We start from the raw sequence: 23048 nt of genomic DNA on the forward strand, positions 1-23048 counted from the left end.
TTTTTTTATTTTACTCTACAATTAATCAAACTATTAGTCTTATTTTGTTTAAAATTTTAGACTGAGCAAGTTAGTCATTTTTATTTACTTGCGATGTTAAGAAATTAGATTAAAAAATTAAACTTAGTTACAATGTATAAGTTACTAAGTTTTAATTGTATATTCAGTTAAGTTACTAGTTATTTTAAATACTAATAATAACTTTTTAACCTAAGTTAAATTAAATAATAGAAATTTTTGCTGTTCATATGAAAAGTAATATTTTTTTTTTTGAAAAGAAGTGTAAATTCCAACTCTCTACCATAAAAAAACAACAAGAAAATCTATTTTTTAGCTTCGATGCGAAGCTGAGAAGGTATTGGTTTTACAATGATGTGTGTTTTTTTTGTGTCTGTTACCACTTTTTCTCAGCTCTCACAGAACCGATTTCTTTAAATGATACGTCAAAAGATCACAAATCGTAACTAGTCGAAGACATTACCCTCAAAAATTGAAAAAATTTCCTTCGTTCTCAGTAAATGGGGGAAACCAACAAAAAAATTACAAATTTAATAATCGCTATGTTTCGAAATTTTTTCAATTTTTTTTACTTAAAACTGCCATAACTTTTTCAAAAATGAACAAATCAATATAGTTTTTTTTTTATAAATGCTTGATGTCTTTACCTATTATTTAGTACATTTTTTTTATAAATTGAACCCTTTACCAGCCCACAGAAGGGATTCAAAATGACAACTTTTTCACAAAAAATTTAACTTAACTTTTGAAAGTGTTCCGGAAATACTGACACTTTTATATATATCTTAAATTAAAGCTTATGTAATATACTTTATTATGAAAAAAAATAATTTCGGACTTTATTTTGTCTTCACGGTGAAAATGGCTACCAAATACTATTTTTGTGTGAAAATTCTCGATTTTATTTGTTTGTTTTTTTTAACAGTCAATATTTTATTAACATTATGACATGTCTATTAGTCAAATTTGACAAAAAAAAAATATATTTTTTTATTTTACTCTACAATTAATCAAACTATTAGTCTTATTTTGTTTAAAATTTTAGACTGAGCAAGTTAGTCATTTTTATTTACTTGCGATGTTAAGAAATTAGATTAAAAAATTAAACTTAGTTACAATGTATAAGTTACTAAGTTTTAATTGTATATTCAGTTAAGTTACTAGTTATTTTAAATACTAATAATAACTTTTTAACCTAAGTTAAATTAAATAATAGAAATTTTTGCTGTTCATATGAAAAGTAATATTTTTTTTTTTGAAAAGAAGTGTAAATTCCAACTCTCTACCATAAAAAAACAACAAGAAAATCTATTTTTTAGCTTCGATGCGAAGCTGAGAAGGTATTGGTTTTACAATGATGTGTGTTTTTTTTGTGTCTGTTACCACTTTTTCTCAGCTCTCACAGAACCGATTTCTTTAAATGATACGTCAAAAGATCACAAATCGTAACTAGTCGAAGACATTACCCTCAAAAATTGAAAAAATTTCCTTCGTTCTCAGTAAATGGGGGAAACCAACAAAAAAATTACAAATTTAATAATCGCTATGTTTCGAAATTTTTTCAATTTTTTTTACTTAAAACTGCCATAACTTTTTCAAAAATGAACAAATCAATATAGTTTTTTTTTTATAAATGCTTGATGTCTTTACCTATTATTTAGTACATTTTTTTTATAAATTGAACCCTTTACCAGCCCACAGAAGGGATTCAAAATGACAACTTTTTCACAAAAAATTTAACTTAACTTTTGAAAGTGTTCCGGAAATACTGACACTTTTATATATATCTTAAATTAAAGCTTATGTAATATACTTTATTATGAAAAAAAATAATTTCGGACTTTATTTTGTCTTCACGGTGAAAATGGCTACCAAATACTATTTTTGTGTGAAAATTCTCGATTTTATTTTTTACTCCCTCTCTAGAATCGAACCCTGATTTTCCGTTACCCGTTACAACCATGATATTGATAATAACTACTATCATAACATGAAACTAAAAAGTAAAAAATAAATATAGTTTAAAAAAACTAAAAAACACGCTTTTAAAGCACATTGAACTAAAAAGTTAAAAATAATTTTTAAAATAAGCTTGAAACAATAATGAACGAAAAATACTAGTATTATTGTGATAAAAGCGGGCGCTCAATATACGAAAAATATGGCACAAAGCACCCACGCTTTTATCACAATAATACTAGTATTTTTCGTTCATTATTGTTTCAAGCTTATTTTAAAAATTATTTTTAACTTTTTAGTTCAATGTGCTTTAAAAGCGTGTTTTTTAGTTTTTTTTAACTATATTTTTGTGTTAAGATTCTCGATCTTATACTTTAAATTTTTAACTTTAAAATGCTATAACTTTTTGAAAAATTTATGAATCAATACAATTTTTTATGAGAAATAATATTTATATCCCTTTTTCATTCGACTTACTTTTTTTTTTAATCGGACTATTTCCCTTAATACAGGAGGGGTTCAAATCTTAAAAATGCATATAGATAGTAGAACTTTTTATACTTAATTTTTGTAAAAATGTTGATTTTCATCACGAATTCGAGAGATCAATATTTTTTTAATTTATAGTAAAATACATTTTTAGAATACAAAATATTTTTTTTGAAAATTCCATTTTTACAACCGTAATTTTGAGATGTTTTTTTTAATTTTTAAATTTTTTCAAATTTTGAGCACTGATAGATTCATTAGATCAAAATTAATTTAAGCGCATAAACCAACAAAATCAGTCAAAGAGAATTGAACATTTTTTAAGATTTTTCAAATTTAACTATAAATTAATTAATAATTACATGTTTAATATATTTATGTGAGCAATGTTATTTTTCAAGAAAAAATTAAAAAGTTAAACCTATAAACATACCTTCTAAATATGCTGGTTTGGTACGAGGAGTACATTCTAGGTGAGTTCCTGGTACAGACAAGGATGTTATTATCATAGTAATACATCGTAATAAAAAGACTGTTCCAGAAAGAGCAAAAAAACGTCGCAATAAAATAAAGCGATGTTTATGGAAGAGTAGAACTGTTAACCAAATGAAACACAAAACAGTACCAGTCAATTCGCACATATGAAACGCCCAGGATATATAAGGAACATTATCAAGAAATATATCGGGAAGAGGTGGATACTTTTTCATATCAGGTACACGATCATGTACAATTACCATCACAAAAGCTGTTATCCAAGTGACCGTGAAAAGATAGGTCATTGCAATAAGAGCTTTCCATACCTGCAAAAATTGAATATTATAATTAGCCAAAATACAGAAAAAATATTTAAAATATGTTTTGTTGGGGTAAGATGAAACAGTATAAACGTTCTAATCTAATCATACTATGATCTTATAATCTTTTGTAGCATCAAAAGGTATTCACGGGTAAAGAGTAATTTTTTTAACTCTTCCGTCGTTTATCTGTGTGGTGATTGTGGTTCTTCATTTTAATAAAGCACGGAGATTATTTTTTAATAGCCATTATTGGGCTTTAATTAGATTTCAAAAAAAAATTTCCGTATAGCTAAGCATTTTATAGTTTCCCCAGAAAGCCTGTCCTAATTTTTTATCTTTAAAAAATTAGTGCTTAAGCCAAAGAAAAATATTCGATATTTTGAAAGATTTTTGGTAATATAAGTATCTATTTTATTTCGTTAATGATAGATAGTTCCCAATGTTTATATCATTTATTTATTTTCAACACATTATTGCACAAATGTATTCTATTTTTAAAAGTAATTTGTTTGGTAAATCATTTACCACAAAATTTTTTTAAAGATCCATTTGCGTTACTAATATTGCTAATTACGCCATATCATAATCTACATTTAAATTATTATTGACAGTTATCATTCATTAACATAATTATGACCTAACAGAATCAAGATTGACTCATTGATATGCACGTATTCAATGTTAACAGAAGAATGATAATCTAAGGTTAGTACGTACAAACTTGTTTTCGAGCAAATAAAAAAAGAACGTGTCTCTAATATAATACTAGAATATTGATTATTCATAGAATGAGTAATTTAAAACTAGTTTCTGATAATAATTAATTTAAGTAATTTTATAATCAAAATTATGGCTAATCTTATTCATGAAAATGAATAACTAATAAGAATATTTTTGGAACTGAACGTAGCACATTGAAAATTAAAAATATTTTAATGTTACACTGACGAATCCTACAATGCCTAATGATTCCTTTAATTTAACATTTATCTATTCTTAAATTAATTTTGTCTAGTAATAATAATAATAAAAGAGAGACGGCATTGCCGAGTCGGTAACGCAGCAATGCTTGATGCGCAATGTCTTAGTTTGGAAACTCGGTCACGGACGGCTTCATTTGCCGAGGGGGAGATCAGTTAGGTAATTGTAGTCGCCATCCCTCTTTTCAGCGACGGACTAACCATCCATGGTTAAAAAACCTCATATTTCTACTTCATATTAATGAACCAATATTCAAATTTTTAGCACTTGCCACTAAATGATTTGATATCGGCGCTATTGAATTAAATAAATAAAATGGAGCTATTCTAGAGATAATTTTTAGGGGCATGTGTAGTGAATTTTTCCATCTCTTTGTGATAAATTTGCCTACAAAATTATCTTAAAAAGTAAAAAATGTCAATAATATATTCTAAAAATACCTATCATAAATGATATTTAATAAACGTTTGGGCGATGTGTCACTCCCCTATAATCTGATATCGCACTTGTAAAGAAATTTACAAATCATAGGCATGCGAACAGCGGCAGCAAAAGGTGCTTTTGGTGGTTAGAAATGGTATTTAATAGATAAACCCCAATTTATTCAATGTATAAGACAGAATTATCATACTTTATTACACAAAATTTCTAATATGTTTAAAAAACAAAACCAGCACAGTGGGGTGGCGGCACATTGGAGTCGTGGCATAATTGGGTCCAGTATAGATAATATCTGACAGTGATTAAAATCACTATCATAAAAAAACGCTTCGATGCAAACCGGTAGATAGTATTTAATTAAAAAAAAAAATTTGTCAAAAAAGTAGGTCAAGTGAGAGATGAGAAAATAAATGATAGCTACAAAAAAAAAAACCACATAGTAAAATAATATTTATAATGAATTTCTTCTCACGAGAGGAGACTACACTAATGAAATCCTTGATATTTATTGAAGTTATTGAATCTAAATGAGATAAAAATCAAATGAGTTAAACATTTTTTTCTAACTCAAAAAGAATTAAGAAAAAATTTAGTGCCACAGGCGTGAAAGACCCAAATGTTACCGTCTCAGAAACCATACGTCTCATTCGTCACTTAATAAAAATGGAAATTTAGCTAGTTCAAATTTTAAAGTTATTTTTCTCGACTTCAAAGAAACAAAAAAATTTAAATATGTTTAATTTTTTATACTATGTCAATTAGATTGATATAATATTTATGAAAATCAGTGTAATCCCCTTATAATAAAATAAAATACAAAACTAAGAATTTTAACACAAAAATAGTATATTTTTGAATACGGTAGCTATTTTCACCATAAAAACAAAATAAAGTTCAACATTTCTTTTTTTAATATTAAAGTATATTACATAAGCTTTAATTTAAGATATATATAAAAGTGTTAGACTTTCCGGAACACTTTAAAAAGTTAAGTTGAAAAAGTTCTACTTTCTACATGCATTTTTTTAGATTTAGTTTAAAAAAAAAATATGTCGAATTAAAGAAGTATATAAATATTATTTCTCATAAAAAAATTGTATTGATCCATACATTTTTCAGAGAGTTATAGCGTTATAAAGTTAAAAATGTAAAATATAAAATCCAGAAATTTAACACAAAAATAGCATACGATAGCCATTTTCACCGTGAAGACAAAATAAAGTTCGAATTTTTTTTTTTCCATAATAAAGTATATTACATTAGTTTTAATTTAAGATATATATAAAAGTGTCAGTATTTCCGGAACACTTTCAAAAGTTAAGTTAAAAAAGTTAATTTTTTGTGAAAAAGTTGTCATTTTGAATCCCCCCTGTGGGTTGGTAAAAGGGTTAAATTTACAAAAAAAATATACTAAAAGTAAAGACATCAAGCATTTAAAAAAAAAAAAATTATATTGATTTGTTCATTTCAAAATTTCGAAAATTAGCGATTTTTAAATTTGTAAATTTTTTGGAGGTTTCCCCCATTTACTGGGAACGAGAGAAATTTTTTTCAATTATTGAGGGCAATGTCTTCGACTAGATACGATTTTTGATCTTTTGACGTATCATTTAAAGAAATCGGTTCGGTGAGAGCTGAGAAAAAGTGGTAACAGACAAAAAAAAAAAACCCAGCACAGGGGGGTCGCGGCACAGTGGTGACGTGACATATTTGGATCAAGTATAATGATATCTGACAGTGATTAAAATCACTATCATAAGAAACGCTTCAATGCAAATCTTTAGATAGTGTTTAATTTTAAAAAATAGGTGGATTATTCCAAAAGCTACACCCAAAGAAAAACCTCAATCAAAATTGAAAGAGAAATTTTATCAAGGGTTTATGATAATGTTTTATTAATACGAACAAAATAACTATTCTTATAAATAATTATTGTTCAAGACAAGAAAAAAAAATATCATATTGATAAATATATCATTGATTCAATAGTAATGATATATTTATCAAATTGAACAATGAATTTATTATATAGATCGAGGTTTTTCTCTGGGTGTACATGATCTGCTAGTTCCTTATTAATATCCTGATTCAGATAAAGTATATCGAATGAAAGAGGGATTATTAAAAAATATTATTTCTCATAAAAAAATTATGTTGATCCATACACTTTTCAATATGTTATAGCATTATAAAATTAAAAATAAAAAAATAAAATCGAGAATTTTCACACAATAATAGCATTCGGTAGCCATTTTCACCGTGAAGATCAAATAAAGTCCGAAATTTTTTTCTGCATAATAAAGTATATTACATTAGCTTTAATTTAAGATATATATAAAAGTGTCAGACTTTCCGGAACACTTTCAAAATTTAAGTTGAAAAAGTTCTACTTTCTACATGCATTTTTTAGATTTGAACCCCCCTCGTATATAGGGAAATGGTCCGATTTAAAAAAACAGTATGTCAAATGAAAGATGTATATAAATACTACTCCTCATGAAAAAATTGTACTGATCCATAAATTTTTCGAAAAGTTATAGCATAATAAAGTTAAAAACGTAAAATATAAAATCGAAAATTTTCACACAAAAATAGCATTCGGTAGCCATTTTCACCATGAAGATAAAATAAAGTCCGAAATTTTTTTTTACCATTATAAAGTATATTACATTAGCTTTAATTTAAGATATATATAAAAGTGTCAGACCTTCCGGAACATTTTCAAAAGTTAATTTTTTGTGAAAAAGTTGTCATTTTAAATCCCCCCTTGTGGGCAGGTTAAGGGTTAAATTTATGAAAAAAATATACCAAATGAAAGGTAATGATATTATGCATCTATATAAAAAAGAATTATATTGATATGTTCATTTTTGAAAAAGTTATGGTACTTTTAAGTAAAAAAAATTGAAAATTTTTTCGAAAATTAGCGATTTTTAAATTTGTAATTTTTTTGGAGGTTTCCCCCTTTTACGGGGAACGAGGGAATTTTTTTCAATTTTTAAGGGTAATGTCTTCGACTAGATACGATTTGTGATCTTTTGATGTATCATTGAAAGAAATCGGTTCGGTGAGAGCTGAGAAAAAGTGGTAACAGACACAAAAAAAAAAAACAACACATCTTAGTAAAACCAATACCTTCTCAGCTTAGCATCGAAGCTAAAAGAATCCTAGATTTCGCAGTATCGTATGATTTTGCTGTGGTAAATACTTATTTTAAAAAGAGGGAAGAACATTATATAACTTAGAAGAGTGGGAGGAATAGATCTCAGATCGATTATTTTATGTGGAAGAGAGAGAGTAAAGCGAGTAAAAAATTGTTAAGTTTAAAGAATACTGCAAAGGAGATTGTTGGTGAGAGTAGGAGTAGGAGAGGTTTTAAAGTGGGCATTAATGAGAAAAAGAGTCCCGAAATGGTACATTAATATAATAGAGGATATGAATGATGGTATTTGTACCAAGGTAAAAAGTGTGGATGGAATAACAGAAGATTTTATAGTAAGAATAGGAGTGCACTAAGGTTCTGTTTTAAGCCCTTGAAATAAATTAAATGCCTTTATTGCCTAAAACAAAAATTTTTTCTCTAAGAATACTTTTCTTTTAGCTTCGATGCGAAGCTGAGAAGGTATTGGTTTTACTAAGATGTGTTTATTTATTTATTTTTTTTTTTGTGTCTGTTACCACTTTTTCTCAGCTCTCACCGAATCGATTTCTTTCAATGATACGTCAAAAGATCACAAATCGTATATAATCGAAGACATTACCTAAAATATTTAAAAAAATTCCCTCGTTCCCCGTAAATGGGGGAAACCATAAAAAAAATTACAAATTTAAAAATCGCTAATTTTCGAAATTTTTTCAATTTTTTTTACTTAAAATTGCTATAACATTTTTAAAAATAACCAAATCAATATAATTTTTTTTTATAAAGATGCATGATATTATTTATATGTGACTCTTTACTTGCCCACAGGGGGGGATTTAAAATGACAACTTTTTCACAAAAAATTAACTTTTTCAACTTAACTTTTGAAAGTGTTCCGGAAAATCTGACACTTTTATATATATCTTAAATTAAATTTAATGTAATATACTTTTTATCATGGAAAAAAAAAATGTTCGGACTTTATTTTATCTTCACGGTGAAAATGGTTACCGAATGCTATTATTGTGTAAAAATTCTCGACTTTATTTTTTACATTTTTAACTTTATAATGCTATGACATATTGAAAAGTGTATGGATCAACATTATTTTTTTATAAGAAATAATATGTTTTAATAATCTTTTTTTCATTCGACATACTTTATCTTAATTAGGATATTAATAAGGAACTAGTTGATCATGTAGCTTTTGGAATAATCCACCAATTTTTTAAAATTAAACACTATCTAAAGATTTGCATTGAAGCGTTTTTTTTTTATAGTGATTTTAATCACTGTTAGATATTATACTTGATCCATCTATGCCACGTCACCACTGTGCCGCAATCCCCCTGTGCTGGGTTTTTTAATTTTATTTAATACAATTTTATTTAAAATGTAGTAATAAATTTTTAAATATTATATTTGACAGTTAAAGATCAATTATAAAATAAATTTCAAGTTTTTATGGTAAATTATTTTTGATAAAAGAAATATTTATCAAAATTTAAAATATTTACCAAACATTTAATTAAAAAATTAGTATACTTTAGTTATACCACACTCAACAAAATTATAGGTTATTTTTGCTAAGAAATAAAATAATTTTAAGGCACAAATATGCCTTAAAATGACAAATATTTTAATTTATAATCTCAATATTAAAATGTTGTCATTTACTATGTTTTAACTTAGGAAAGTACTACTGTTTAATTAATATTCAGATAATACCTCTGGCTTTAAACGTCTATCTTCTTCAAATTCGGAACTATGTGAAGATGTCGCTGTAACATCTGATCCATGATTCATATGAATATCATCATATAAATTAAATCCCTAGATCATAATAAAAAGTTATACTTGAGATGTAAAATTCTAGACAAATAAATCTATTTAATCATAAAAATCTAATTATTTTTGGTTACTCTATAAATTAACCAAAAACACACACACACATATATATTAAAATAAATATAGTTTAAAAAAACTGAAAAATACGCTTTTAAAGCTTATTGAACTAAAAAGTTTAAAATAATTTTTAAAATAAGCTTTAAACAATAATGAACAAAAAATATTACTATTATTGTGAAAAAAGCGTCGAGCGCTTAATATACGAAAAATATAGCACTAAGCCCCCACGTTTTTTTTCACAATAATATTAGTATTTTTATAAGGTAAAATGATAGATACAAATTAAGAATAGGTACTTGGAATGTTGGATCATTAACTGGTATAAGTGGAGAATTAGTAGAAGTATTGAAGAGGAGAAAAGTTAACATTTGTTGTGTGCAGGAAATTAAGCGGAAAGGAGAGAAATCGAGGGAAATATATGAGGGTTATAAAATAATATATTCAGGTAAGACCAATACAAAGAATGGTGTTGGGATAACAATGGACAAGAAAATGAAAAATAAAGTAATAGAAGTAGTTAGAAAAATTGACAGAATTATAGTCCTAAAATTAATTTTGAGGAAAATATGTTGAATGGGGTAAGTGCCTATGCACTAAAAGTAGATTGTGATTAAATAGACAAGGAAGCGTTTTTGAGAGAGATGGATGAGGTGATGCAAGGGGTACCTTGCAATGAGGATGCGGTGATAGGTGAAGATACGAATAGACATATAGGTAATGTTGGTATGATTATTCCAAAAGCAAAATTAACTCTTGTTTATTGTTCTACATTGACTACTACTTGAACATAGAAAATAGGAGAGAAAAGATCTAAAGATTATCATTATATAAAGTGTATAAAAAATGTTGATAATAATAATAATCACCCTCCAGTGATGAAGATGTGAAAAAAAGGTAGAAAGAGTATTTTGAAAAATTACTGAATGAGGAGTATCCAAAAGAGACATTAGAGAATATCTCGTAGAATGAGGGATTAGTAGATTTAATTAGTGAGAAAGAGGTATGGGAGGCTGTGGCATCAATGAAAAAGAATAAAACAGTAACCAGATAAAGTGCCAGTAGAAGTATTGAAAATATTAGGCGGTGTTGGTATAAGGTGGTTGAAGGAACTTTAAAATAAAATCTTATTAGAAGGGGAAATTTTAAATGAATGAAGGAATAATATTATGGTGCTGATATTTAAGGGTAAAGGTGACATACAGGAGTGTTGAAATTATAGAGGCATAAAGCTTATGAATCATAGTATGAAAATTTGGGAAAGGTAATAGATAAGAGAATAAGAAATGAGACATGGGTATCTAAAAACCAGTTTGGATTTATGCCTGGTAAGTCAACAATGGAGCCAGTATTTTGTATGAGTCAACTTATAGAAAAGTTTAGGGAAAAGAAGAAAAAGCTGTGGTGTATGGTATTTATATATTTGGAGAAAGCGTATGACAGAGTACCGAAAGAGGTTTTAAAGTGGGCATTAATGAGAAAAAAAGTTCCGAAATGGTACATTAATATAATAGAGGATATGAATGATGGTATTTGTACCAAGGTAAAAAGTGTGGATGGAATAACAGAAGATTTTATAGTAAGAATAGGAGTGAACCAAGGTTTTGCTTTAAGCCCTTATTTATTCTCTATAGTGATAGATGAAAGTACAAGAGAAATTCAAAGAGAGGTGCCTAGGTGCATGTTGTTTGCTGACAATATAGTGTTAATAGAAGAAAATAGGGAAGGAATTTATCAAAGGCTAGAGGCACTGAGATCAGCTCTTGAAGAAAAGGGTTTAAGAATACGTAGGAGTAAGACAGAGTATATAGAGTACGAGTTTGACAAAGGAGAACACAAGGTAGGTGAAATAAGGAGATAAGTGACAATAGATGAGGACGTGATTGGAAAGGTGTAAAGTTTTAAGTATTTAGAGTTAGTTGTGCAAAAGAGCAGTGGTATTGACGAGGATGTAAGAGACAGGATTAAGTGTAAGTAGTTGAAGTGGAGAGAAGCGTCTGGCGTCTTATGCGATAAAAGAAGTCCAATGAGGCTGAAAGATAAATTCTACATTACTATCTCCATCTGACTATAAAAAGCCATTTTCCCCTGTCAAAACCAGTCCTTTAGATAACTTCAAAAAACATATAATCTATGACACTCTAGTCAAGATTATCTTGATTATTAATGAGAATATTATTTAAATTAAATGATACTTAGAAATTTTTAAGTGAATTTTTTAATGTAAGTTTATTTGTTCATTAGATAATCATGTATTTTTTTTTTATTATAGAAATACACGTCTATTAATAATTTAAACATCAAACATTTTTTTTTTAAATTATTTTAATGGTATTAATAAATCATTATATTAACTAAACAATGCATAGTGTGAAACATATATGCAGTGCATTTAATACACAGAATCAATGTTGGATTACTTAAACCATTATTACATGACATAAGGTAAGTTCAATTTAATTTATACTTTAGAACTACAAAAAATCTATCGCGTAATAAACTATTGAGATAAATTTAAAAATTTATAGGGATACTTAACATTATTTGTTCAGTAATATTGAACCCTCGAGATAACAACATTTATTCATTCCACAAATTTATCCTTTTTACCACAATTTGTCCAATCTACCAATTAATTTATTAATCTTTCACTATTTACATAATTATAATTTTTTATTTTTGGTTTATTATAATAATTGTCGTTGATAAATTAAATTAAATACAATTAACATTATTAAATAATTAAGATGAAATTAGTTATAATTACATCATATGGTAATATTCACAAATATAATACTTTATTTACATAGTTTAATGAGTTCAAATCATAATAATTGGATATAATTTTACACCCATACAAGTCCTCTCAGCTAGACCCACTACTAATGTGGTAAATTTAAATTAAATAATCAACATACAAAAAACCGACTAAAAAAATGTTGAAAAAAATTTGATAGTTTAATAAAATACATTTTATGCCCAAAAGTATACTTACATCTGGACGGAAGTGAGTACCATAAACATTTGTACTACAAATCGGTTTAGAAAGTAGCGATATAGGATCATATCCAAGCTGTATTAGAGATTGTCGATTTTCAACTTTTAACTGTCGAATATCTAACATAAGACGTTTAATATCTCCTAAAACCTAGAAAATTAAAATATTTATTTAATTATCAAATATAATAGAACTATTTTTTTAGAAAAATATACTTTAATACTAAGAGGAGGAGATTTTAAATCAGTTTCATTTATTAATAACAAAGCTCGGCCATCAATACAATGTTCTTCTGTTAGTAGATGAGAATATTTACCATGACCCTTTTTATGAAGCCAATGGGACACTGCTTGAGATGTCCAATTGATCACCGAATCCATTTCTTCATAAAAAAAAAAAACATTGAAGTTAGATTAAATTAAATAATTAAATAATTAAACACAATTAAATAATATTGTAAAAATGATATCTACTTTTTAAGTGCCTACTAGTTTATCATTATTAAATTCAAAAACTTTACTTATAGTAATAAATGAATTTTATTAAAAACTAAAATAAAAAATTTTCATTAAGAGTAGTAAAAATATTGCCGATTAATGCAATCACTAAAATTTTAGTTAAAGTAACATACCAACAATACACAACATTACTATGTCAGAACTAACTTCGTATGCAACTTGAACTTCATTACAAAATTGTTAAAATTATAAAAACACGATAATAGTTAACAAGTGTACCATTTAGTCAATTTTTTTTTTTAATTCTTCTGATTGAGATAAAATGGTAAATTTTTTATTAATATCTAATATTTTATTAATACATTGAGCCGACAATTTTTCAGGTAATTATAATTTTATTTTTGCTAAAATTTTGCATTTTGGTGAAACTTTTTTTTGGTATTTATTTTAAGTTTTGAGATAATAATTTTTTATGTTGGTAACATTATCAAGTATCGCTTTTTTTCCCGCCATAAACGACAACGCACATTATCTTTTGTGTAAAAACCAAAAGATCGTTCCAATTGCATTTTTAATGTTCATTATTCCGTAAGTTAAACTGAAGTCTTAGGCTCTTCTCATTGTCAGTGACTTATTGAATTCGCGTCTTTTATTTAAGAGTTAGATAGTTGAAAAACTTACTTTTTGAAATTTTATTTGCGTTGTTATCTAACGTCTAATATATCCCATAAAAATTTTAATTTTTGTACTTTTGTTCTTTTTTCTACCTGCTTTAAGTTACAAATATTTCATCATGTTTGAAGCGAGACTTTTAATGAGTGGTCATTTTAAAAAAATCTTGGAAGCAATTAAGGAGCTACTTAAAGAAGCTACGTTTGACTGCTCAGATTCAGGCATTCAATTACAAGCCATGGATGATGCTCACGTGAGCTTAGTTTCCATGTGCCTAAAAAGTTCTGGCTTTGATAAATTTCGTTGTGATCGTAACCTTTCTATGGGCATCAATTTGGAAAGGTAAACAGTATATTTTGGTTTGTAACAATTCAATTTTTTAAGTGTATCTATTTTCATAAAGTTTGGTTAAAATAATGAAATGTTCATCCAATAATGATATCATGACAATAAAAGCTCAAGATAATGCTGATACTTTAACTATTATGTTTGAAACTGAAAATCAAGAAAAAATGTCTGATTATGAAATGAAACTTATGAACTTAGACCAAGAACATCTTGGTATTCCTGTAAGTTGATTTTTTCAATGTTTTGTTTTTAATTTAATAATTTATTATTTTGTTTTTAGGAAACAAACTATTCATGTATCATTAAAATGCCTTCTGCTGAGTTTGCCAGAATATGTAGAGATTTAAGTCAGTTTGGCGAATCTGTAGTCATTTGTTGCACTAAAGAAGGAGTCAAGTTTTCTACTTCGGGTGACATTGGATCAGGTAAAATCTAATATTGTATATTTACAGTAGAGATATTCATTATTTTCTTTTTTTTGTTTGTGGTTAATTAATATAACATATAATTTTTCAATTTATAGCTAATATTAAATTATCACAAACTGCATCATTTGATAAAGAAGAAGAAGCTGTTACTATTGAAATGACGCAAGCTGTATCACTGACATTTGCATGTCGCTACCTTAATCTATTTTGTAAAGCAGCTCCATTGTCACCTCAGGTACTTGTTTTTCATTGAAATTATTTGTATTTTATGAGTTGAAAGGAATTATCTTAATATAATAGATTATAATCATACATGTTTTCTTAAGTAGGCAGTACTTTTGCCAGCGATGCATTAAGTCTTAGTTAATTTAAGATAAATCTGATTTGTGGTTATTTTTAGGGAATTGGTATTTCTATGTATTTTATCATATCCAAACTTATAAATAAAATAAAATTATAAATATTTGTTATAAAATTTACTGTGTAGAAGAAAGAGTGTTCATAAAATTTTGTTTTATTTCTTTTTTTTTAAACTGGTCTCATATTTTTTATTGAAACCATGATAAGAATAAATATAATGTATTTTAGGGTTTGTTTATGTTATTGTTTTTAATCAAAAGTTTTGAAAACCAATGGTTACTGTGAATTTATCAAATATAACATCTTTCAATAGTTGATTTTTAATTGAGGTGCCTTCAATTAAAAAATTATATCTTCAGTTCTTAATATATTAAACATCCTATTTGAATTACTATTATTTTGCAATTGTTTTTAGCATAAACATAGTGTGGTCAAATTTTGTTTGGAAGAACTAAGTATAATTTTTCTCTCCTAAAATATTTTTGCATCATTTATCTTGATTTTAAAAAAGTTTTGAAAAAGCTTTTTTCCCTACATTTCTGTTTTATATGAGAAAATTATTTTAAAATATACTTATGAAATTAATTTAATTCATTGCAACTTATTCCATTTGAAGTTTTAAAGTGCATTTCAAATAATTAAAACTATATTTAAATAAGTTCATTATTTTAAAATATGTTGATTGTACATATAAGGATGTGGTCTACAATATTTTGAATGATCTAAGTTCTTTGAATCTATTAAATATGTTTTTTATTTTTAATAATTTACTTTTAAATAATACTTACTTTGACTACATTTAAATTATATATTTTATTATTTGTTTTTGATAATAAAAATTTTTTTTTTTTTAATTTTAAAACCGATCTTTTTAGGTTTTCTTACAGAAAAATTGCAATTGCCCAGTACCACTCGTACTGATATATATTTATAATGCATACTCTAATTGAGCTACATACCTACTCTATGCATTAAAATACTTTTATTAAAATAATTAATTATCATAAAATTGTTTTATTATTATCCCATTAATCATTATTGTAAGAATAGTGTTAAAAACATGTTATTTTTTAATTTTGAAAACATTTAAAACATGATTTTAACCTAGTTTAAGAATGCATTAATTATATTTAAAAAATAACAATGCAAAATATTTAGTAGATCAATAGTTATAAAATTTGTCTAAATATCATGAAGCACCTAGGTTACATATTATAAAACATTAATTTAATATTAATGTTTTTCTACTAATCAATCATCAAATTCATACCAAAAATTATAGATTTATGTTAAATGAATTACTTTAAATAAGTTTAAAATTTATACAAAAAAATTAAATAATAAAAGATTTATAATTATTTTTCACTTTTTATTTTTGGAAAATTCTATTGGAAAGTGAATTTTTAGACTAAGGTAATTTAGGTGACTGAGACTTATCTAACATATTACCATCTACCAAATGATATATCAAGAGTTAACATAATTTGGTAAATGCAAAAAAAAAGATTTATTAACTTTAAGATAAGTTGCTTCAATTTTTTTTTTCTCAAGCGAATTATATATTTGTAATAGATATTATTCTAAAATTAAATATAAGTTAATATTTTATTGTTTTTTTTTTGCATTTATTTTAAGTTGTTTCATTAATTTTAATTTTAATTTGCAGGTTATTTTGTCAATGTCTGGAGATGTGCCATTAGTAGTTGAATATCAAATCGCTGAATTAGGACAAATTCGGTATTATTTAGCTCCTAAAATTGAGGAAGATGATTAATTAATTAATTTTTTTAATAACAAGATACAGGCTTAATTCTATAAGTAACTTTTATTTTTATACGTAAAATATTTCTTTTAAAAAATTTTTTTATACTAATATTTACATGAAGAGTAAAAAATAAAAACTACATAGGTACATTTTGTATAATCACAAATATACGAAGTTACTGAGCATCCATTTTAAGTATATGTTTTAATACTAAACCTTTGAACATCAGCTATAATTATAATTACATTATAAATATGTCATTAGCTATAAAGTAAAAAATAAATATTGATTATAATAGAAAAATTACTTTACATTTTTACATCACTTTGTACATACTTTTTAAAGAGATAAATGTTATATTATCTGCTTTTAAATAACATTAAAATGAAGGAAGACAATGATGGTTTTATCATTGTTTTTATATAAAAAAATTTTAAACTCATTAACAGATGTTTAGAATTATTACATAGTTGATTTTAAAAATAGTTTAAATTATGTAAAATTTGCATTATTAAATTCTATTAAATAATTATATATTTTTAAAAAAATTAAATGTGTAAATCTTAAGAAAATAATAGATATTGAATTATTTATTAAATAATATTTTATATAATTATAAAAACTTTTATTTTTCTCGTATTATTAATATGAATTAAAACAACTAATTTATTTATATATAAAAAAAAATTTCAATTTAAAATAATTCATCTCATAAGTTACATTTATAGAGAAAAAAATGTTAATTATTATTTTTTCATCATCGATAATTCATTGTTTTTTTGCATAGTTTTATCTGTGCCAGTGCAAGGGTTTTGGAGGGGGAGAATATGTAAAAAAAGGTTTATCACCTTCTTCAAATAAAAAAAAATTGTATATTAATCACATAATCATTTATACTACAGAGGTTCTATCCTACCTTAACATCCTCAATATATTATTAAACAAAATATGTATCTATACTAACAGTATCAATTTCATTATCTAGATTATTATTGCAAGAATGTAAAAATAAAACTTGTTAAAACCAAAAAATAAGTTATATTTTAAAGTGACCCTTGAACAATACAAGATACGTATAAGTATAAGAAACAATTTAAGTTTATAAATACAACTTATTGTCCTGCATTTTCATTTTTTAAATCTGGCATCACCAATGTAGTAGGAGAAACATCATCTTGAGCATTACAATACTCAACCATGGCATTTGGACTTATGACTGTATCATGTAAAGTTCTCATATGTCTAAGTAAATTACTTTTTACATTAAACCCTTTATTACAAACACCACATTGATATGGTCGTTCTCCTGTATGAGTTCGACTATGTATTAACATGCTTGCATGTGATGGGAATGTTTTAGTACAAATAGGACACACTTTTCGACCATTCATGATACGAGGCCGTGGTCGTTTAGTTGATGGTATTACACCAGATCCTCCACTAGCTAGACTGTTAGTGATAGCTAACTGTTCTTCTGTATGTGCACTTTGTATGTGTCTCACCCAATCTCCTGGTGTCAGATATTCTTCTTGACAAAGTTCACATCTTAAAGGTGGCAATTCTCCATCATCATCATCCTGTTTATGCACAAATTTTAATGAATTAATTAATTATCATATTTATAAAAACTTACTGTTGTTTTACGACGTTTTCTTTTAGGAATATCAGTAATTGATCCTAGTTCATGAGTTTGAATGTGTCTTACCCAAAGAGCTGGAGTTCTAAATGTTTCTTGACACATATCACAAGTTAAAGGCGCATAATAATCTGAGTCTGCCTCTTCATCATCCTCATCATAATTGGAGAAGAGTTCCTGAGCATGAATTAATAATTAAAAACAATTTTTTATTTAAAAAAAATTATCTTACCGGTTGAATAGTCATTTCTGTGCGATCATTATCATTCCATTCTAAGGGTTCTTCTTTAACAGTTATTTCTAATTGCAAAGCATTTTGCATTGGATCTTCATTCTCAGAATTTTCTTTTTTCATTTCATTTTCTTCATTTTCTTTATCTTTTTCATTTTCTTTATTTTCATTTGCCTCTGACCTTATTGATAGAGGCATGTCTTTAATTTTAGACTTGACTTTTTCATCTTTATTGTCTGATGATTGTTGTCTTGGTACTACACCAACAGTATTTTCATTGTTACGACACAGTCCTCTAACTTTTAATACTTCACCTGCTTTCAGTACTCTATCCAATTGACTATTAGTAACAGTTGCTTCACCACTGTACATATACTGAAGTAGTATACAAAGAGTACGATAACTAATATCAGCTGGCAAAACAATAACTAAATTATTAGATACACAATTTTGGAATACTTGTTGCAAATAAGCACTACAGGCTGATAAAACAAAACGATGTGCAGAAACATTGCGACCATCAATTGTACTCAATGTAACATCAGTAAAAGCCGTAGTTCGATGTAATGTAGCTATTGTAGAATGTAAGTGAGCACCATGACTGTGCCACTTCAATTGATAATTTTCAGCATTAACCATGTTGGACATAATGCTCGTCCTAAATATTTTTTTAGAAATTAGTTTATAAATTATAACTTTCACTCAACAAATTAAAGTATTAGATTAAAAAAAAAATTGTGTATTTCAATTTTCGAGCTCTTATTTTATTATGCTAATAACTATTTAGGAATTCTTTTAAAGAATTGTTATCTAATAAGTTTTAATAATATACTTGTTATAAAATAAGTAAATTCAAAAACATTTTAAATTTAATCTTGATACGTTTTTATAACGTTTTAATGAATTTATAACAAAAATATCAAAACAATTATAATTTAACTCTTAAGTACTGAATAATTAATAAATTATATGATCATCAAAAAATACACTTTAAAATAAAATAATTACGTGCTGAAGCATAAAAATGTAATTTTATGTAAATCATTAATTATTTGAAATTCAAAATTTGAACTACTGTGCGATGTACTCAGACATTTTACTGTGCAATTATAATATACAAATTGATTTATGAAAAAAAGACCATACAAATTAATGACGAAATAAATAGGTAATCATTAATAGAACCGGATGGGTAACAATAGCGATCAATTAACTCCAATTATTAATAAAATGTTTCATAGATGAAATGCAAAGCAACCGGTTTTTTTTTACTAACCGGCACCTTAATCGCATTATCAACTTCATAGTTACCTAGGTGTTCGGCGGCGTCCTACCGATATCAAATAATTGTTTAATGTAGAACTGACAGAAAGTGACCTTCCTTGAAAGTCCGCATGAAAATGTTTGGACACGCAACGATGGCGAGAACGGCTTCAGCAGTAAAGCGAAAAAATCGATAAACAATACTGATTATTGATTTTGGCACCGGCCGATGACGCGGCCGCCGTCGCACGCTAAGTACACGCGCCACATCGTTATATTCAGTACTCTTACATATTGTATTTCCCTGTACAGCAGCCTATTCCCATTCAAATACTCTAAGAAGATCGTACATTTATGAGTCTAAGTAAAAATAGAAAGCTTTATTAGTCACTGGGATATCTTTGAAGTTCTAAAAACAAACGATTATTGCTACATATATTCGATATTATTGTAATAATCATGAATACAACACACAAATAATGGTGTTCTAGTGATAAAAATTACATTGTTTTGGTGCCTCATAAGGGATGACAAAATATTTTTACTTGTCATGTTATCTATAGCTTTATGTAGTATACTTACAACCTCGGCAAATACCATAACAAATAAAAGTTTTTCCTTCAACAAAGAGTCTTCGTTCATATTTATTTTAGTATTTTTAACGACAAAAATCTTGATGTTTTAAAGAGTATTTTACGTTTACTCTTTATTTAGTTCAATTAAGAATTAATGTAACTCTTTAATATTTAGGCTCAAGAATCCCACCCCTCCTAATTGTACCTACACGTGTACATAGGCATAGTTTCAATTATTTGACAAGGTCAGCTATAGTTCCATATTCAGTTTCATAAATATAAATCCCAGTCTTCCCAAACACAATTAATATTTTTTTTGGGGGAGGGGGGCCTACGAATATACATTTTTAACCTCCACATTTCTCATTCAAACTTCGTTATTGGTGTCGTCATTTATTTGTTAAAAAAATATTTATCTTGCATTACATATTACTTGAAAAAACATCTTTGAATAAACTATCAAGCAAAGATATCGTTAAAAAATTGTACAAAACTTTAATTACCAAACTTATTTAATGAAAATTAATGTTTGCATAATTTTAATACACTACAAATTTAACATTCATGAATTTTAGAAATTACTAATTTTTTGTGACAAAATTACATATCTATGCGCTATGGAATTACCGTCACATGGTCTAACTGGACTGCCTAATTTTTGTGAACAAATATTTTATTTTTGTAATGTTTACAATACTTGTAAACATTTTAATAGTTATGTACATTGATACGATTAAAATGATAATATATATTATTAACTGGCCCAAATTCTGACTATACTTTAAGTGTATAGAAATTAATGTTCTTGAATTTTTCTTGCTCTAATTACCTTTATTATGCACTATTTTTTAAACCTTTTAATTTGATCACTCTTTACATTTTAATTCGGAAATTTAAGAATAATCACAAACCTATTTAGTTTAACAGATATATATTTATTGGAAAACATTTTTGCAAATAAAAAATCATATTAAAATTTGCTGTCTGGACACAATGACCACTTTCTCTAATTTCTTTAAAATACACCTCTACCTCTAGCTGCATTATTTGAAGATAAAGATGGAAAATTAAATTTTTTAGTAGCGGAACAAGAAATTTAATCTTGTATAATATGATGTACTTATATTGTATCTTACGGCAATTTTTAGAAATACGATCTTGTTGTAAGTCAATTGAATTATAAAGATTACTCATTATGCTTCCATAATTCTGTACTATTGCAACAAACATTGTTATCTAAGACTTTGTGATTTTAAGATTATTCGTAAATTTGAAGTTTTTAGTCAAAATTATACAGCGTTAAAATATGAAATTATAGACACACATACTAATTATAGGTACACTTACATAGTTTTAGAATCATTTGGATTTCTGTTCTAGTGGTACTACTAACCCAAACCAAGAAAAGACAGAATTAGTTTTCATTACATTTTACTCGCCCTTTAATGTTTTTGTCTTTTTGATTCGGTAATTTTTAGGATTCAATCTTTTGAGCAGTGACGTATTAAGGGGTTAAACACTCTGCCCCAGTTTGTATTTTATGCCGTTCTAAAACTTTTTGTTGAGCAAAAAATAAAAAAAATTGCCTTAAAAAACTTTGAACATGTATTAACAGAACATAAATTAATAATAAAATTACATACATTTTTACTCGAGTTTTATCAATTCAATGGCTATAAAGCTCTTAAAAGACTCAGGAACGTACTGGGGCAGCTGCTCCAGGTCGTTTCCCTTTTGTAAACAAGGTACTGCTTTTGAGTACCTAATATTTTAGGCGTAATATGAAAAAAAAATATAATTTTAAAAACATTAAATTGAAATAGATATATCATATCAATTTAATCCCAAATAATTTTTTTGGGAGAGTTTTAATTTGAAAATATAAAAACTCCGAATATTTATTTTTTTTACAAAATTGCATACAGCCTAATTTTTAGGTGCATTCGGTTTATATATAAGTAAATCGTCGTTTATACTGACCAACTGATACATACTGTATCTCAGTTTTTCTAGATTTTCAAAATGATCATAAAACAAATTTGAATTATACACGTTTTAACACAAAAGGTGATTTTATTTTCATAATTATCAATAGAACTACGAGTCTTGCAAAAAGATACGTAGAAAAACAAATGTTCAGAAAAACTTTTATCATTATTGATAAAAATCTCATTTTGTTAAATGTTGAGATGTACTATTGAAGTATAAGCGATGCATTGATTGCATATATACATGATACGTTCAGGTTATTTATTATGTTAAATATTTATATAAATAGTCTATTACTATAAATACTTAATTACTATATATAATTAATATTACTATATAAGACTTAATTACTTAGTTGTTTTGCTACAACATTGCTTACCGACGTAAGATAAACTTTTCCTAAAAATTTTTAATTAGAGCTATTTATGACCATGTCACTCATACCATAAAATAAATATAAAATGTTTATAATCTATGCTATTACGTAGTATCAGCTGTAATATCCAAAAGCGCATGCGTCTTATCATGTATATGTTATCATTATTTTTTTTAAAGAGCTTATAGAGCTTTTTATTAAATTACAAGCAAT

The 23048-nt window shown here is 26.2% G+C and overlaps 3 protein-coding genes across 11 annotated transcripts in view; 1 reads left to right on the top strand and 2 right to left on the bottom strand.

Moving 5' to 3' along the window:
• Positions 1-13423, bottom strand: part of LOC126905398 (sphingomyelin synthase-related protein 1-like) — a 16606-nt gene extending 3183 nt beyond the window's left edge. The window contains exons 1-5 of one of the 5 annotated variants that reach the window (XM_050685051.1): positions 13365-13423; positions 12949-13115; positions 12731-12883; positions 9559-9663; positions 2900-3269 (exon numbers count right to left, since the gene is read on the bottom strand). In XM_050685051.1, the coding sequence (XP_050541008.1) occupies positions 2900-3269; positions 9559-9663; positions 12731-12883; positions 12949-13115; positions 13365-13380 (811 nt within the window). In that variant the 5' untranslated portion in view covers positions 13381-13423. Of the gene's footprint in view, positions 1-2899; positions 3270-9558; positions 9664-12730; positions 12884-12948; positions 13116-13206 lie in introns of those variants that run through there. The other 4 variants (XM_050685053.1, XM_050685054.1, XM_050685052.1 and 1 more) reach the window with 4 other exon arrangements.
• Positions 13424-13718: 295 nt separating this feature from the next.
• LOC126905409 (proliferating cell nuclear antigen) lies at positions 13719-16959 on the top strand. The gene is made up of 5 exons (XM_050685081.1): positions 13719-14205; positions 14267-14432; positions 14492-14636; positions 14735-14874; positions 16666-16959. Exons 1-5 carry the CDS (start codon positions 13985-13987, stop codon positions 16771-16773), a joined length of 780 nt encoding a protein of 259 aa, XP_050541038.1. The 5' UTR covers positions 13719-13984; the 3' UTR covers positions 16774-16959.
• A 344-nt stretch (positions 16960-17303) lies between these two features.
• On the bottom strand, positions 17304-22941 carry LOC126905400 (zinc finger protein Xfin-like). 5 transcript variants are annotated; one of them, XM_050685060.1, is made up of 5 exons: positions 22839-22941; positions 19944-20255; positions 18633-19290; positions 18398-18577; positions 17304-18341 (listed from the first exon to the last, which is right to left on the bottom strand). In XM_050685060.1, the coding sequence occupies exons 3-5, from the start codon at positions 19278-19280 to the stop codon at positions 17877-17879; spliced, it is 1293 nt and encodes a 430-aa protein (XP_050541017.1). In that variant the 5' UTR covers positions 19281-19290; positions 19944-20255; positions 22839-22941; the 3' UTR covers positions 17304-17876. The 5 variants fall into 5 exon arrangements, with proteins under 5 accessions (XP_050541017.1, XP_050541018.1, XP_050541016.1 ...); XM_050685061.1 differs by having other exon boundaries at positions 22811-22895; XM_050685059.1 differs by lacking the exon at positions 22839-22941 and adding an exon at positions 21818-22114.
• Between the last annotated feature and the right edge of the window lie 107 nt (positions 22942-23048).

The sequence above is a fragment of the Daktulosphaira vitifoliae genome, unplaced genomic scaffold (genome assembly GCF_025091365.1).
Source record: "Daktulosphaira vitifoliae isolate Bord-2020 unplaced genomic scaffold, ASM2509136v1 Scaffold_4, whole genome shotgun sequence".
Taxonomy (NCBI): domain Eukaryota; kingdom Metazoa; phylum Arthropoda; class Insecta; order Hemiptera; family Phylloxeridae; genus Daktulosphaira; species Daktulosphaira vitifoliae.

Coding starts and splice junctions, on each gene's coding strand:
- LOC126905409 (XM_050685081.1), top strand. CDS start 13,985: ATGTTTGAAGCGAGACTTTTAATGAGTGGTCATTTTAAAAAAATCTTG. Junction 14,433..14,491: donor AAGAACATCTTGGTATTCCT/GTAAGTTGATTT, acceptor TTTTGTTTTTAG/GAAACAAACTATTCATGTAT. Junction 14,637..14,734: donor TTCGGGTGACATTGGATCAG/GTAAAATCTAAT, acceptor TTCAATTTATAG/CTAATATTAAATTATCACAA.
- LOC126905400 (XM_050685060.1), bottom strand. CDS start 19,280: ATGTCCAACATGGTTAATGCTGAAAATTATCAATTGAAGTGGCACAGT. Junction 18,578..18,632: donor CAGAAATGACTATTCAACCG/GTAAGATAATTT, acceptor ATTCATGCTCAG/GAACTCTTCTCCAATTATGA. Junction 18,342..18,397: donor GAAAACGTCGTAAAACAACA/GTAAGTTTTTAT, acceptor GTGCATAAACAG/GATGATGATGATGGAGAATT.